The 18,581-nt window shown below is 40.5% G+C and overlaps 1 protein-coding gene across 1 annotated transcript in view; it reads left to right on the forward strand.

Annotated features, from left to right (window-relative positions):
- Positions 1-18,581, forward strand: part of LOC105933672 (phosphofurin acidic cluster sorting protein 1) — a gene marked incomplete in the record, with an annotated part of 81,349 nt that overhangs the window by 49,871 nt on the left and 12,897 nt on the right. Inside the window, 9 exon segments of the mRNA XM_036146320.1 lie at positions 2,747-2,891; positions 2,988-3,079; positions 5,993-6,070; positions 8,910-8,969; positions 9,813-9,973; positions 12,728-12,821; positions 13,468-13,551; positions 13,652-13,773; positions 15,584-15,612. Of these exon segments, the coding sequence (XP_036002213.1) occupies positions 2,747-2,891; positions 2,988-3,079; positions 5,993-6,070; positions 8,910-8,969; positions 9,813-9,973; positions 12,728-12,821; positions 13,468-13,551; positions 13,652-13,773; positions 15,584-15,612 (865 nt within the window).

Genomic DNA, 18,581 nt, shown 5'->3' on the forward strand with positions numbered 1-18,581 from the left:
TTTTGCTCAGTTCTTTCATTGATATTCTCCAGCTTTCAAATGGCTTTTGATACCTGCAAAGGAATGCCGATGTTATAAAATAGACCCATTCATTCAAAAATCATAGTTAAAGTTTAATAAAAACGTTTCATTTATTTCACAATCCTTTTTTTTTGTTGCTCTTATTTTAAAGTAAAACGGTAGTTTTTCAAGTAAAGTTTAAATATATTAAAAAATTCAAGTTTTTATTACTCTACAGAGTTGGTTTTCTTTTATGATCAAGTGTGCTGGAGGATGTCTTTAAGGCCTTTTATACACAGCACATTATGAATGGACACTTTAACACATTTTTATAGTGTTTTTTTTATATATTTCTCACATAGAGGAAAGAGATTTTACTTGTTTTTATATTGCCCTTCCTATTCTTATATCCTGCTTGCCAAGTTCAGTCATTTAAAGACACAGCGTTGTCATTAAGCTAAACACAAAAACAACTCAGCCCAGCCACGTTATCAGTGCTGTAAGTCAGCCCGGTGGTAAAAATGCAGGAAATGAAAAGCCATCGACTGTTTTCTGCAGTTTAAGGTAGCTATGCACCTGTCTGCAAACTCTGATTGGCTCTCATTGTTCCCCTCATCGTTCTTCCTCTTCTCCATCACGATGACCCAGCCAGAGCTCTCCCTGAGGTTTAGCATGTCGGCCACTAAGATCTATTCCAGGTGTGGATATAAACATGGGTGAAGGTTAATACGTTAGTGGCCAGCAGTTTGGAAACTCCTAAAATGCTATATTCCATAAAACATCCAACCAGTCCTTTATAATGCCATCATGCGGTGGAACATGGTGCAATGACTAAATTAAAATGACCTGCGAGCGAAAACAAGCAAACACCTGCATTTAGGGTTGGCAGAGCATCGCAAAAGAGGGAACCCATTGTTGGTTCCTGTTCAGGTGTTTCTAGTTGCTGACGGAACATGTTTAAGCTGTTCAAGTAAAATAAGTCACTTTTTTAGTGCCACAGGGATATAGCAACAACTAATTTAGAAAATAATCCACAAGTTGGATTTAGCTGAACAGCACAAGTTTATTGTTTTTTGTTTAGAAATACCTTTTTTGTCTTTTATGAAACATTATAGTTTATCAAAGACTTGCAGGAAGACTGGCTATTACTGGTTGTTAACTTTAAACAGACTAAACCCTCTTCTTTGGATACACAACCTTATTATAAATACGACCCTAACGTATAATAACTTATAAGGTTATCAGGTTTTTTTTATCTAACCTGCCTATTTTGAGTGACAAATACCAGGTTTTTTTTTATTGCAGCCACTGTGACACATTAGAGGGAAAAAAGGTCTGTTGCAGTTTTCTTGTTAGAGGTAATAAATTTAAATCAAACAGAAAATGGAGAGAGTAACAGAGTTTCCCCATGTTGTATCAAAGCATACGTATAATTGCTCATAATCAGGTTTTATCTGATGTTTACTAAGCTCAAATCACACACTGTTGGTTGATGTTTGTTGAGCCAAATTGGTGGGAGATTCTGGTTTTGGTACATTTGATAATTAGGAAGAACAAATAGTTTAGTGTTTTGAACACGCGATCGCTGAACAAAGGAAAATCGTCCCGTTCCGATTTCTGGCTGATAATCACAGCATCTCTTCAGAAAAGTAATAACCCTAATTTAGGGCACTTCTGTTTTCTAATCTTATTAATAAATCTTTATTTTAAACCACTTAAAAACTTTACAGCACTGATTTTTTTCCAGCAGAAGCCATGTAAGGTTGTTCTTGTCGTTGTCTAATATGCAGCATCAGCTGGCTGGGCCTCAGTTTTTGTTTTGCTGCTGCTTCAACATTTGCTCCGTGCACTAACAGAGAATGAGAGAGGTTTATTTTAAATGCTGCTATTATCGCTGGAATAAAAAGAGTATTTTAGGAGCAAACCTGTTGCCTGCTGCAGTTCAGCATAATGGATTGAATCAGCCGAAGCAGTAGAGGAAAATAAATGGATTTTTAAAAAGCTCTGCTGTCGTCAAAAAAAAAAAAAAAGAAACTGCAGCGAATCCATCATTGGCTCCAGCTTCCTGACTGTCTCATCATCGGGAGTCTTTTTCATTACCTATGCACATTGTGCTTCTGTCCTGTTTGCCAGATTTACATAATTTTGCTTTCTGAGTGGAAACTGGTTAAATTTAGCAGCGGCGACACGCTTTTTTCCGAGCTCCTGGCAGCGTTGGAAACACGCGAAGGGCAGCAGCTTAAAGCCCAGCGAGCGGATGGATGCATAGCAGTGATGTCTCTCTTTAATCTGCGGCCACGGCTGTCTCCATAATAAGCTGCTCAGACTTCATTAACTCTGTTAGTGTGACCGGACTGCTGAGAGGCGCTGGATGTCACTCAGTAGCTGCACACACAGGCAAACAGGATGGAGGACACGCCGCTGCTGGCTGCAGAACATCTATGCATTCTTCATTTTTCCCAACATTTGCTTTTGGTTGGTTAATCCCTGACTGCCCTTGTGTTGGTCTATCACATACAATCATTTAAATTTTATGGTTGCAAAGCGACTAAAAAAGGTGGGGGGATGTGAATACTTTTGCACAACACTGTAATTATAGAGCTGGACCCCACTGCGGTGGGATTAAATTGTTTTCTTCATCAATGAAACTGCCTAATCTGGTAAAACTCCCCTGTTGCCGATTTATTGTTTAATTAAAGGCTTTTGGCGCAAATTCAAAATCTTCCCTCCTGTTCTCCCCCTGCAGGTGATGCAGCACCCCAGCGAGGGTGCCCAGGTTCTGGGGCTCCACAGCCAGCTGAAGGATGCTTCTGTTCCTGTCGCCGAGGTCAGGGTCTACTCCCTGTCCAGCCAGCCCATCGACCACGAGGGACCCAAAGCCAAGATGTCTGGTAGGCATGCCGTTCTGAACGTCCGGGTTAAAAATAAGCTCCGTCGTTTTGTTCCCGTCCTTCACTTTTGGTGACGGTCCTCTCTGCTTCCTCTAGATCGTTCTCCAGACATCGACAATTATTCTGAGGAGGAGGAAGAGAGCTACTCGTCTGAGCAGGAGGGCAGCGATGACCCTGTTCATGGGCAGGTGGGTTTGGACAAAGACTCAATATTTCTCTTGTCATATAAAAGCAATATAAATCTTATATGCTCCCTAAGTCCCAACAATATATCGCTACAATTTTCTATCCATCGCTTCTCTATGCCGGCTTAGCCTTGTGGGGTCATGGGTAAATTTATCCAATTTAAATCTGTTTATTGAAACATTTATGACCCTGAAAGTTCTGTGAATGCTCGAATCTTACACGAAACCAATTGGATTTTAGAGCCAAACAAAAGATTGAACAAAGGCAAAACAGCAGCAGAGAAATGCGTGGAGGGAATCTGCGCCTGTCGGGGCCGAGACGCTGCAGGGAGCAGCCAGACAGCGGCGGGAGATAAGGCGAGAGCCGCGCAGCTTTGTGTCGGCAAATTAAAAAAAATTACTCAAAGTGGAGGGAAGGGAAGGAGGAATGGAGGGCGGAGCGGTCGGGTAGCATCGAGGGAGAGATGAACGTTCAAGACGGGCTGAGGAATAGCATAGACATATACGTAGACGCGTCGTTGGGTTCTGCCTGCAGATGCGTCAGAGCGTCCGCCATGTTGAATGTGGCAAATCTGCTGTTAGACTCAGACACTTAAACAGTATCAGAGGGACTTTAATCTCACAATATACTTTATATTCATAATATTTTTATTTTTGTAATATTACAAGTTTATTTTCATAACCCTTTGGCTTCATTCTCCTGACTTTATACTCGAAAAGAATAAAAATAATGAAAAGAATCTAACCTGGTCCTATTACTCCAAGAGTGAAATAATTCTGCAAACTCTGAACGTTCTGGAAATGTTCCCTCTTAATTCTCATCATATGACGTTTTTCTCATATTAGTAGTTTTATCTCTTTAAGTATTAAACCTTGTCACATGTGAATCTTAAAAGGTTCACATGTGACACGGTTTTATGAAATAATGAAGACCACAATGTTTAGATTTAACCCATTCATCTATCTATCTATCTATCTATCTATCTATCTATCTATCTATCTATCTATCTATCTATCTATCTATCTATCTATCTATCTATCTATCTATCTATCTATCTATCTATCTATCTATCTATCTATCTATCTATCTATCTATCTATCTATCTATCTATCTATCTATCTATCTATCTATCTATCTATCTATCTATCTCACACCTATTTATTTATACTTCATAATCTATATATGCACATCTATATCTAAAAACATCGATCAATAGCTCTCTGTTCTGCCAGTCTCTATTAATCTATATATATTTCACTACTCTCTGCCACCTACAATATGGCGGTGATGTCGACGTGCAAACCTGCGCCCAATGAGGCGTTGACGTATACATGTATGTGAGGAAAAGGGTTTACCTAAAGGGCAGTTTAGGGGTTGAATTTTATACTTCCACGTATATAATGTCCCTGGGTGAAAAGCTGCTGGTTTCTCCTCAGCAGCTGAGTTTAGATTCAAGAAAATAAAAAGATTTGTTGGCCATTGTGAGCGATCAGTGCTGACTCATACCCATGTAGACGGATGTGGTCTGTTATCAAAAACACAGTGAGACACACGAGAAGTACTGGATTCGCTCTGCTGCTTTAAGGTGATAAATCCTCCTCGTTGGCTCTCAGGTTTATAGAGAATAAACTTCCACGTTATGCACTAGAAGTAGTGGTTCATTTATCATGTTTATTGATATTACACTATAAGTGTGTAATGCGGTTTCTACCCTTTAGACTTTAACCTGCTGCACCTCCTTTATGTTTTTTTTCTCTCAAACTAAACATGCTTAGCATTTCCTGGTAATAACTTTTCCCTTAAGCTTCTCACTCTTTATGAACTATTTGCTACAGATATGATATCTTCAAATAAAGGAAACGGCTTTTGGTAGTCCATAATTTGGACATCATAACAAATTATAATGATAATCTATACATGCCTCAGATGGAAACCTAGAAAAGGCCTTTTTTTTTTTATAATTTTTGACAAGACGACATAATATCTAAATCAACAGAGAGTCCAGAGACATCTCATAAATGCTTATTTGGGCTCATTCAGACTTTTTGAAATGTTTACAGTGGCTCAGTTGCAGAGAAACGGCTCACCAGATATGAAATCAGAGGATCCTCGTGAAACCGATCATCAAAGATGCGTCTGTATTCAATGTTAAAGAGCGGTTAAAATGTCCTCATGGCAGAGGGAGTTGGACAAAGAGAGACTGAATTGATTGGATTTTTCTACATTTTTCAGCATTACACGATGTTACTGAAAATATGATGAATTTTTATTCTACGGTTTTTAACACAAAGGCGCCGACAAAGCTGCTCAAAACTTTTTCTTGTCTTTATAACAGATATATTTAACCACAGAGTGCAAAATCATGTTTCTGCGAAAAGGGAACTCAAAGTAAGTGACATTTTCTTGAAATGTGTGTATTTTCCTTGATTTGAGCAGGTAAATAAGACTATTTGCCAATGGAATTAGATTGCTGCACTTAAAATAAGAGCAATTCATCTCCATCATCTTATTTCAAGTGCAGGATGTCTAATTATCTTATTTTAGGGGTAAAAATACTCATTCCATGGGCAAATGGTCTCATTTAGCTGTTCAAATCGAGGAAAACTACACACATTTCAAGAAAATTGTACTTACTTTTAGTTCCCTTTTTGCAGTGCAATAGCCAGTAAAAACATATAAACATAGAAAATGACTATCATAGGCTCTGTGGTAACATTCACGACCTCAGTCCTCAACGCGGCCGCCCCTGGCTCAACTCAGCCTGCTTTCATTAAAGGCCACTAGTGGCACAAAAAAAGGACTTTCAGGGAGCAAAGGCAGAACCGGTTAGTGTTGTAGATTAACGTGAAAAGAGAGCATCTGACTGGCGTCATCCTTTTGCAGCAGTTACTTATTTTCTTATGCATTTCTCCCAGTATCTGTATGATGAAGATGACGAGGTGAGGAAGAAGAAGCCGAGGCGTAAACTGCCTCCCAATGCCAGCAGCACCAGGGTAAGACAAACGTCCCTCCTTATCCCCCCCCTCTTCATCTCGTCCCCACCACCCCGTCTCTCGTCTTCTGGCGTGTTTTGTCTCTGAAGCAATTTTTGGCTAACCCGATTCGAGCCGTAGCCTTTTCAAACAAATCTGATTTGACTCCACTGACTCCACAGACCTCCTCCCTCCCGCTCTAATTCCTGTCGACTCGCTCCTCTCTCGTCTTTATGTTTTATTCATAGCTCCCCTCGTTCTCCATGCAATCAGCCAATTTCCATACAAAAAAAACTATTGATCCAAGTCACAACGAGAACCTGTGATGAGGGATAATCAAGTCCTGAGATGCACGGACGCGGTCCTGCACCCGCTCAGCATGCAAACACTCAGTAAGGTTGTAGATTTGAACACACGGCGCTTGCTTGCAGTTTAAGCAGTGCTAAGCGTTGTTTAGTGCGTGTGTGGTAGCAGGAGTACGCCGTATCAGAGGATTTCTCTGACGAAGCCCTCCTGTGGAGCTCCCACACCTCAAACGTTACCCACCTGCACTGCTGCAGCTGCAAAACCCACACATGTTGACTACACCGGGTCCATAAAATGACTCCTTCGCTCACTGAGGCACGCGCAGGAAAATCTGCAAAGATAACGTTGATCCTCATCTTTTCAGCACAGGAAATTGGCACAAAAACCTCTAAAAAATATGACGGCTTCCTATAAAACCCTGTCAGGCATGGTTGTTATCAAACATTTTACCCAAAGATGAAAGTTAAAGTTGTTAACTAATGTTTCATCCCTGAGTAGATTCCTACATGAGCGAAATACGGTTATATATTTCTATATCTTGCTCTGGTGAAACAGATTAATGCGCAGGAAGTGGAGGCTGCTAAACAGCAACTTCAGGCAGTTTTTCATTAATATAAATTCTATCATAAATATTGATAGCAGCAGTTTTGTTATGAAGGAGGGATAAAAATACCAGCCAAATGTCCTGCTGGTGATCCATATAGTCATCCAAGCCTTATTTATGTAAAAATATGAAAATTTGTCCCATGAATATTTTGTCCACATTCATCATGGTTTTCAAGATTCAACTTGTTGTGTTATTAGAAGCAAATGAGTGGATTAGAAAAACTCTGTGTGTTTTTGCTCTTTACGGCACAGTATGGTTGTGCTTTAGGCTTGTAAAATAGTCTAAAGTCTGAACTACTTCTAACTCTGGGTGCTCTCTGCGGGCTGAAGCATCTGTTTTACTGCTCTGTCTGATGAGAGGTTGGAGTTTTCCTTTTAAATCTGTTTTTTTATCTCAATTTTAGTTCATCTGGGATTAAAAAGTCATCTTCTTGCATTCATCTATTCTAGTGTTTGAATGCATAAACTTGAGAGAAATACTTATTTGTTAATATTAATAGCAGTTGCTGCCAAAACCTGGTAGTGTGTGAAACACTGATGTTTGTTTCAGTTACTACACTAAAATATTTGATTAATTAATTCATATAAATACAATCATATTAATCCCATTGATTACTTTAACATGTTTAAACAAAACTTGGGTCTTTTAATAAAGCTTATGCTACATGAAAGACTACCAGCTATTTATAACAAAGATGGCTGCCGGTATTTATGGCTTCTAAACGTTGCTCACCATGTTTAAATCACATAAATGTTACTGTCCTACGTAGGTGGGATGTCTTTGTATTTTTGGAGTATTCTGTCGTTTTCTCAAAGCCACCATGAAACAGTTGGACAGATGTTTGTTTAGCATTTCCTACTTCATGGTTTTAGGCCTGTTTTTTGTATTTTCTCTGTAAACCGTGGACGTCCACCTTCTGCTGTGCTGATTGTAAAAGCATCAATAATTGCACCAGTTTACTCAGCTTTACCTTCTGAGCAACAAAGAGGCAGATTCAAATCGAGAAACTGGGAATTTCAGATGCGGCTTGACAAGATCAGACAAAATTTAATTGTAACGTGATTGCGTATAACTATATGGGTTATTATTAAGCCATATCTTTGCAGTTTTAGCCACATTTCAATGGGGTTTAGTTGGTTAGGTAGTTGAGCAGTTTATTTCAAACATGTAAAAGGACAAAACTAAACAGGATAATCCCCCAGCAACAATAAATACTCATAAAACACAGAGGAAAACAACAGGAAGCAATCCTGTTGTAATTCACACATTTGAAAAGGAGTGGGGGAAAAGTGCAAACTTACTTAATCCCACCCCTTCTCCAAAAGTTTTGACAAAATAGCACAAGTCAAAATTAAGATCTTTATTGAGAATTTTCCCTCATGTGATATTTTGTTCACCATTTTTTATTTTTGTTTTGTCCTTTTTAAATAAAAATGCTTGATAATTTCGAAGAGAGATGCAAATATATGAAGATAAAATTGTGATAAGTTTTTGTTTAACTAAAAAGAATCTGAGTAAAGCCTGTTTTCACTGAGCAGAAACAAGCCGCTGAGTCACTCCTATTAAATATTACATAAACCGTGTCTCTCTGTTCAAACAGCTTTGAATGTTACATAAATAAATAAAAAATGCTTTGCAATAATTCGGCCGAAACGTCTGCGATGAAAGGGTTTTACTAGATAACTCTGACACGCTCCACTTTAATAAAACGGGACAGCGATTGCACCATGAGCATCACGTTGGCTCCCCTAAAATATGCCCTGATGCCGTTTCCATTAACTTCAGTCATTCTGAGTCAGCCAGCATGAGAAGCAGGCTTAGATATTGTCCGTTTAAACCTCTCCTCTTTCAGCTCTGCCCGAGTCGCTCCTTCATACACCCATAAAGTTAATATATATATGTCCTTAGTGCCTTATGCTGCTCTTTTTCTCACTCGTTCCTCTGCAGCAACCCAACATCAAGCAGAAGTTTGTCGCCTTGCTGAAGAGGTTTAAAGTCACCGATGAGGTTTGTCCTTCTTCTGTCCCGTTTTCTGTTTAATCGCCTCTTGTGCCTTTTGCAGTCCATCTTTTATGCATGGTGCAGAGGTCGGATTTGCTGCAGGGTCGGCATGTTTTTCATTGTAACTTTGGCTTGCAGAGAAGTGAAAGAGATGAAGAAAGACTAAATTGTAGCCAAAGGCCTGTGGGTCCGGTGTGTGATGCACTCTGAGGCGTATCTGAACAAGCAGAATGTGTTTATTGCACCTTGCTCTATTGTGTAGGTCCCGGTTTTGTTTACAGCTTTACACAAAGTTGTTTTTGCTGCCAGTACTTTTCTGCGCTAGGTGTATTATACAGAATTACTGCAGCTCGGTTGGTGTTTTTCTTTTTTTTTTCTTGTTTATCACCAAGCTGATTGTATTGCAGGGTAGGTGGTGTTGTTGCAGCTATGGATTCAGCTGAGATTAGATACAGGTTTTACTTAAATGCTCAGAAATAGTAGGTGCTGCAAATCCCACTGGTAGGAGGGGATGTCGGCAACAAATCTTAAGAAACAGATCTTAGTTAATAGAGACATAACTGATAACAGTAGAGTTAGTTTACATCTGAAAACACCCCATTAATGGTTACTTTCTGTCTTTAAATCCTTTTACATGTTGAGTTGAAATTCATTGCCTCATATTAGATATTCAGATTAAATAATTAGTATCTATTTTCCAGTTTTGGGACTGAAACATTCCTTGTAAGAGGAAGTTAATATCATCCAGGTAAAAGTAGAAGTCGTCAGTTTAGAAGATGCAGGTATATATATAAAAAATAAACCACGATGCTGTAAAAGGTGCAAAGACGGTCTCTGTGTCTCCTCCAGGTTGGGTTCGGCCTGGAGCACGTGTCGAGGGAACAGATCCAGGAGGTGGAGGAAGACCTCGACGAGCTCTACGACAGCTTGGAGATGTACAACCCCAGCGATAGTGGGCCGGAGATGGAGGAAACGGACAGCATCCTCAGCACACCCAAACCCAAGCTGAGGTAACTGAAGGCCCCGTCCACACAGAGACGCGTTTGGCTGTATCCGACGAGCCTTTTAGTAGCATAGGGGGTCCCCGTCCAGACTAGGCAGCTCCAAAACCGACACTTGAAACCAGCTTCCAGAGGAGGAAAGTTTGAAACCTCCCTCTGCAGCATCTCCATCTGGACAGCCGTGTCCACAGAACCGGCTACAAACTGCCGTGTTTGCTCATGTGAGCCAACATATACGGAAACATACGTTGGCTCTGCTTTAAATGCATATAGCCACGTAATATGCTTATAAAAAAATACCAAAAAACGTTTGATCATAATAAAATAATGATCAATAATTCATTCATACTGTATTCCCAGTGGTGTTCCCGTCTTTTCCCTCTTGGAATCATATTTTTTGCGCTTTCTTCCTAGGAATCTTGAACCTTTCTTCAGTGTTTCACTGGGAGATGCTAATAGCCATTAGCTGCTTCTTTGTTTTAACCCCTGCTGCGCATGCTCAGTAGGTACTTGTGTTAATATCGTAAATAAATAAAAAAAGGCTTTATTTAAGAGCAAACTGAGCAAAAACAAAGCATAAAACACCAAAATAACAACTAATACGGCAGCAGGACGTGATGATCTTTCATAAAAACTTTGTACACAACCAGAGCGAGCTACTGACGTATTAATAAAAAAAAAGTCAAATAATGTGGCTATGCACCTTTAACACCCAAACACTAACACAACAATGATGGAGGACTTCAGAATCGTCTTTCAGACACTATCCAGTTGTGGATTTTACACATTTTGCTCCTCTACTGCGTAGGCAGTCCACACAAAAGCCTCTTTTCTCTCTCCTGCGTTCCTTGTTTTTGCCTTCTTTTCCTCTGTGGCAGTGTTACTGCGCCACTCGCTGGTGTGGCATAGGTATTACAGTGCCTCTTACAGCTTATCTGGCTTAATGGGGTTTCATCTTTACACTCAAACCTTTCTGTGCGCATACAGCGTCCAGCTCCTTGTGGATGTAACACACAATGTCTGGGAGGCTGGGAAACAGTTAGGCCTGGTCTTTTTGCGCTGTTGCTTTTCTGACCAACACTTCTCACTTTCTTCTGTAAACACAGGGCCTTGAAAAAGTATCCCTCACCCACCTGTGAAATTGTTGCAATTGCTTTTAAATTGTTTTGCAAATAAAACTTTGTAAAAGTATTTGTTTTTACCGCCCCTATTTTGAGACTACTTAGTAAAATTCAGTGCAACCATTTGCCAGACGTCTCCTAATTAGCGAATAAATCCAGTTGTCCTGTAAAGGTCTCAGACGCTTGGTACTCGACATTTTTTAACGTCAAGTAACGTAGAGGCCACAGCAAACAAGCGGTGCTCTGGTCAGGTGAGATTAGAATTACAGTTTTCACAGCCTGCTTGTAAAATAAAATCTGAACAGTGGAACATGGGGATGGCAGCATCATGTTGTAGGTAGGACGGGGTGATATGGCTTAAAAATCTCACATTTTATTATACAAAATCCAATTAATACATTAATTAAGAAATAATTATAAACAACCTGATGTTCTTCTGGGAGATGCCCTGAATTCAAAGTGCAACTAAATACATGCTGTGAAACATGCTTATAAAACAAAATGGCGGCCATGCTGTTGTAAACACTGAAAATATAACAAAATGTTTGCTGCTGAGAACAGGCTTCACTGCCCTTGTGTAACTTCAAACTAACTTAAAAAATGTTGAATAAATTAAAGTGCCTCGTCTTATGGTAAAATAGTTTCCTCTTCACAATATCTTAACAACATATTTTCCTAAACATATATTCAGCATTGCTGCTATACTCTTCATGATGCTCAATGAGTGCATTGAATAAATAAAATTCAGATTTTCCACAAATTAAAACTTTACCAAGTGTACATTTGGATTAATCGCCCAGCCCTAGTTGAGGGGATGCTTTTACTTCTGCAGAGACAGGGTCTGCTCAGAGTTTTGGGGAATATGGAAGGAGCCATATGTTAGTTTTTTGCAAATGCCATGGACGCTTTTCTCACAGGCTGGGCCTGAAAGGTCCTCAGGAATCCTGGAGCAAATTTAGCCCACGCTTGGTCAGCTTCCAAAACCTTTTCTAGGTGCAGCACGCATATGAAAACAGGCTTAATGTGTCCCGCAAATACAGAACCTGCACAGATATCTGGATTCATCAGAGGCAACGCTGAATCGGAGTCAGTCGGTCTCTTTAGTAGCAATTCTGAGCTCCCTCTGTTGTTACCTCTGTGTTTGGACTCATGGATAAAAGCCCTGAAGTGGATAAACTGGGTCAGTTAACTTGGTCAGACTTCAGACGTACACTTTAAAACTCTACATGTAAAATATATGCATGCTTATATGCAGTCATTTATACATCCTTTAATAGATTTGATAGATTCATGAAAGGAATCTGCTTTCCTAAAATGTTTTCATTGTTTATGTAAACCCTAAAGACTGGGTTTGCAAAAATTATCCCATTAATTATGCTTTAATGAGAGATGAAAGCAACTGGACTACATGATGAAAGTTCTTCTAATAATTGTTGTGACAACAGATAATCTCTGCTTTGCTAGCTTCTTTTTCACTGACAGCACTTTTTATTTGTTTTTGCAATATAAATTGCAGATGGCCTGAGACATTAACAAATGTTGAAGAATTTCAGTCCTGTAGCTGCAGCAGGTGTCCCAGTTTCTGACTAAGCAAGGGAACAAGATTTATTTGTATTTCATTTTAGTGTCCTTTTTGCTTCAGGCCGTTTTTTGAGGGAATGTCTCAGTCCAGCTCGCAGACGGAGATCGGCAGCCTGAACAGCAAAGGCAGTCTGGGGCGAGATACTTTCAGTCCAGTAAGTAGCCCAGCGTGGCACTCGTTTGTTGGTTTTAAAGTTTTGCTTAAAGCGAGTAAAAAAGAAAGCTTGATAAATGTTATTTATATACTCAGAACATAATCAGCATCAGTGAGCTCCTAAGCATGAAAAAACATTGTTTGGATTGATATAGGGGAAAAATCCACAATTCAAGGCTGCTAGAAAGCCTTTTTAGAATAGATATTAAGAGAAACATTTTCTTCCAGTGTTTTCTTAATGAGTGATAAATCCGGTAAGTCTTTTTGACAGAAAGGGTTCAGTCTGCCTCGCTTTAAAGACTCTCCCTGCATGTCTGTGCTGCACTCAGTCTAAAGCACCTTCACTTCTTCCTTTGCTAATGAAGCTGGAATAAACACGGTTCCTGTTTATACAACACACGCTCAAAAGAAACAATGGCTTTCACTTTAAATAATGGATTTTATAATCTTTGCTGTTCTAACTCCTTCTGATGTCAATATTCCAAAAGCAAAATAACATCCTGCAGACATCCCCTCTGCTCTGTAGTTGTTTTTTAATGATGTTTTCTTCCTAAAGCAGAATCCTCTGCTTGCATGATTAATGTGGGTTTATTTCATCACGCTGTTGACTTTTCATTAATCTGACTGCTTCTCTCTGGTTCTCCCAGCAGGGGGAGCCGCCTCCCCTGGAGAAGATGAAGCCGTCCCGCAGTCGCAATCTGGACGAGATCCCATCTGAGACGGACACTCTGGTAGGAATGGTTCCCCGTGTCTGTCATCTGTGCCGAGGAGGAGGGGGGTTATTGCAGTCTCTAGAAGTTATTCATTCAAACCCGTGCTTTGTGTTTGCAGGAGCTCACAGACCAGGAGCTTTTTGCAGAAGTGGGTCCCTGCATTACAGTGTCAGTGGCTGAGAAACCCCGTACGCCGCTGAAAAGCAGCAAAAATGAGATGCAGCCTATGGCGTCTCCAAGGTAACACATACAGGCTATTTAATAAAACCTTACTGGGATCACGTCCCGTTTATCTCCGTTTGTTGACTCTGTGTCCTGTTGTTGCAGTTCCAATATGGAGAGGATAAAACTGTTTACACTTGCTCCTTTGTCACAGGATACAGAAATGTTTCCTAAATAAAAAAGGATCCCCTGAAGAGGCTTAAAACTGTAAGAGCTGCTATACTCCTGAAAGCGGAAAGCCTGGCTTCAGGTTAAATCAGAAAGACCTCCATAATTATAAACAGCTAAACAGAGAGGCGTATTGGACCACAAAGGCAAGGCCAAGTTTATTTATATGGCACTTTTCAGGAATAAGACGATTCAACAAGGCAGGAAATATCCAGAGAAAAAGGAAAAAAATCAGAGAAGAAAGCGTTAAACGCCCAGAAAATTTCAGGAGGACAACAAACAAACAAGCAAAAGATAAATAAATGGGAGACAATATGAACGGGGTGACTCTGCTAAAAGATGAAACCAAACATTTGCAGGATATTTTGTTTTATTTTTTTAATTAGTATTTTTTATTATGGATTATCTTCCTATCATTCTTGCTCTCTTCTATTCTGAGAGGATCAGCAGGGAACCGTTTCCCACTCTGAGACCCGTAACCTGTAATAAAAAGACATTTGGACAGATTAACACCTTCCCCCTCGTTTTGTTGGACTTGTCCAATCTCTCTCTGGCTTGTCTCCACTAATGCGGGTTTCTTTGGTTGAGACCCAGAATCGTTCCTCTGTAAAGGCTAGAAAACAAACACAAAATAAAGTGCTATCTGTTCTACACTGCCTTGCAAACATTAAAGCGTGGGGTTGTACAGTAAGAAAATGTTGGTATGTACATGTCTTTTATTAGATGCTATGGTATCAAATCAACACCAATTAGTGCACAATAGTGAAGTGGAAGGAAAAGGAAATATGGTTTTAATTTTTTTTTTGCCCTTTTTTCCTGTTCCTCCATGGCTGGACAAGGTTTTAGACTCTAGTTTCAACTCTCTCTAAGTCTGAGCTACGCCGTTCCATTGTAGTTCTGGCTCAAGTGAAGGTTTTCCTCAGGATATTCCTGCATTTAGTTGTTGTTGTTTTTTTTGTTTTTTTTTATCTGAGCAGCTTCACTGCAAAGACGGATCTAAAAATAAGTAAAATGTTTTTAAAGTTAGTGTATTTGTCCTTGATTTGAGTAGGTGAATAAGATTATTTGCCAAGGGAATAAGTATTTTGACCCCTAAAATAAGATAATTAGACATCCTGCACTTGAAATAAGACGATGGAGATGAGTTGTTCTTATTTTAAGTGCAAAAATCTTATTCCATTGGCAAATAGTCTTATTTACCTGCTCAAATCAAGGACAAATACACTAAGTTTAAGAACATTTTACTTATTTTAAGTTCCGTTTTTGCAGTGTTGCCCGCAGCATGATGCTGCCGCTGCCATGTTTCACAGTAACTGTGTTTAGAGGTTGAGGTGCAGTGTTAGTTTTACGAACCTCTGAGGCCTTCACGGCTGCATTTATACCAAGATTTAGTTATACACAGGCGGACTCAAGTCAGAAGTGAGGTCTATTGTGAAGGATTATATTTAGGGTCATCAGAGGAAAGGGGGCCGATACCAACGTGTGTCTTGTAGACACATTTTGAAGCTCATGTATCGATTGTTTTTGACTTTGTAATGCTGACGCAGCACATAAATAACCTGTGGAAATGTTGTAAGGGTACAAATAGCGTTGACGTTGGAGCGTGGGATTCTCTCTGAGCTCGTTCTGAAGCGCTTCATGGTTTTTTTTCTGTGTTTAGGCTGGACGGGGGCCACACGCCCAGGCAGAAGCGCAGCAGCACCACTCCCATGAAGGAGCGACAGCTGTCCAAGCCTCTGAGCGAACGCACCAACAGCTCCGACTCGGAGAGATCCCCGGAGCTGGGGCACAGCACACCGGTACGAGACTCTGGCATCAGCGCTCATATTTTAATGAGGTTTTTTTTTTCCCTCCGGGATCTAATCATAGGCAACGTTATTCGTTCAGGCTCAGGGCGCTCCCGCTGATTTACACATAAAACCGCTGCTTTTTGTTCTTGCTGCTCTTATGCCTGTATACGCTGTTCCCAAAGTAAAGAAACCTCAGTCTGTTAATGCATGATCCCCCTGGAGCTGAGAGATGAATTATGTATGTGCAGATGAGTCATCCGAAGAGTAAACGTGGTTCTGTGGGGGGGATTTCTAAACCCAGGATATTTCTCTCTGTGTGTAGGTTCTGAGGAAAGCCGTGTACGATCAGCTGAACCAGATCCTGTTATCGGATTCTGCTCTCCCTGAAAGCCTCATCCTGGTCAATGGCACAGATTGGCAAGGGCAGGTAAGCCTCACAGCCCCCCCCCCCTCCCACAAATGAACAACAACGGTGCTCATTTTGGACCGCACACCTCACCTTCTCTGTGTGTTTGTGTTGCAGTATGTTGCAGAGCAGCTGCAAGGACAGAGACACCCGGTGGTCTGCACGTGTTCATCCGCTGAGATCCAGGCGGTGCTTTCTGCCGTGCTCACGCGCATCCAGAAATTGTGAGTTTTTTTTTTAAAAAAAAGTCTATTATTTACACCCTCTGAGTCACTGCCCTTCCCTTTGCCTGCATGATGCACCAGATAATTAAACCTACTTTATCATTTTCCTCCTTCCTCGCCTCCTCCTCTTACTCACATTTGCCTTTTTACTTTTTAAACCTTCAGCTCTTTTATTTTTACTCTATTAAATTCAAACTTTGTCATTTGGTCCTTTCCAAAGCTTCTTGCAGTGGGGGAGCAATACCTGAAGTTTTAGCTACTGTTCCTGAGGGTTAGTCATCAATTTGTCACAATTTTATCCATAGGAATAAGATTAGTCTATCTATACTAATAAAAAATAACGGCATACGATGCTAATAAGCGTGTGGTGCAGTTAATAAGATCACCTTTGTGTGTTTTTAATCAAATGTGTCACTGACCATAACTGAGCATTATTCATTTATTTCCTATTTTATGTAGAGTCATTTTTTGGAGGGTAAAATGACAAAGCTTAGCTATAAAAATGAGGCAATAAAAAATAAGGAGCCATTAAAAAAAGGAAACACAAATAGACAAATGCTAATCCAAGACGCCTATATCCTGAAATCTATTTTAGTTCTTAAGAATTCAGGATCACAAATAATAAAAAGGATAAAAGTGGAACAATTTGTTCAAATAATTTAATTCCATCAAGTGCTGTAAAATATTTATTAAACTAAATAACTGAGTATATTAAATTAATTTTTAAAACAGTTTAAAGTCAAGCTAAGTATCTAATAAAATGCTTATGTAATATGGAAAAAACTGTTGTGCTCAGAAATGCTCTGAAAAAAAGAGTTGAATTTTTAGTATTTATGAAAGAAATATTGAATCTTAAATTCCCATATCTTAATCTGCTACGATAAACAAGTTGTGTTTTCAATGTAAGATGCTGTAAATGTTACTATTTTAATTATTTAAGGCTATTTTAAAAGCTCTGCTAGCAAACGGGACTCAATGATGTGAATTTAAAAGATGGAAATGGAGCATCTTAAATCCCCAACGTTATAATTTAAGGTCCGAACAGTCATGGGGAACAGAAAACACTCCCTTTTACACATTATATACGTATAATGTTATGCATGTCTGGGAGTTACGGCTTTGTTCTCACTCCCTAAATAATGACATGTTGGATTATGCGCTGTTTGTACATGTGAGGTTAGATCAGATAGATTTTATAGTGTGATAAGGTTATATATTAAAACCCTTAAATTGAAAGACCTTTCTCCAAGTATATGATGGAGAAAAACATGGGGGCATGTGTGTGTGTCCGTGGTGTTCTGCATCATTTCCACTTTTAAGTCACACATTTAAAGGTTTCAGAGCTCAGCCATGCTGGTTGTTTTAAAAGCTGACGGGGTCTCAGTTTACACCCCCTCAGTGTCTTTGCTTCCTCCGTCTCCCTGCAGCTGTAACTGCAACTCGTCCATGCCCAGAGCGGTGAAGGTGGTGGCCGTGGGCAGCCACAGTTACCTGGGAGCCATCCTGCAGTTCTTCGTCACTCAGCTGGCCAACAAAACCTCCGACTGGCTCAACCACATGCGCTTCCTGGTGGTGCCTCTGGGTGAGGACGCCTCGCTCCCTCATCCGGGACGCTTGCTGTGCTCAGATTGAGGAGAAGGTTCTAAACGGACTCTTGTTGCTCCTCGTTTTTTGTTTTTTTTCAGGATCCCATCCAGTCGCGAAACACCTGGGGTCCCTGGACAACCGCTACAGTTCCTCCTTCCTGGACGGCGCATGGAGAGACGTGTTCAGCCGGCCTGAGCCGCCTCAGACAGGTACCGGTTGGTGGATCTACAAGCTCTACAGCTCTCCTTCCCGCCGAGCTCAGGCCTGATTGGTGTCACGTTTCGCCTTCAGATCAGTTGGACGTTTCCGGAAGGATCAGCCAGTACATCAGCGGAGCGTCAGTCACCCACCAGCTGCCCATCGCTGAGGCAATGCTCACCTGCAAACACAGAACGTGAGTGAAGGCCCTTAAAAACCAAAAAGCAAGGCCATCGCGGCGCATCGTAAATAACCGGCCCTTTTTCCATCTCGTCTGCAGGCGGGAGGAGGAATCCTACCAGAAGTTCATCCCCTTCATCGGGGTGAGAGTTTTAGCCTTTAGGTGAAACGGCTGCATGCTCCCTACGATGCTTCAGCTGACCTTCATTCTCTGTTTTCCAGATCGTAAAGGTGGGCCTCATCGAGTCTGCGAGCTCTCCCACAGGTGAGGGT

This window comes from Fundulus heteroclitus, chromosome 14, assembly GCF_011125445.2.
Source record: "Fundulus heteroclitus isolate FHET01 chromosome 14, MU-UCD_Fhet_4.1, whole genome shotgun sequence".
Lineage (NCBI taxonomy): Eukaryota > Metazoa > Chordata > Actinopteri > Cyprinodontiformes > Fundulidae > Fundulus > Fundulus heteroclitus.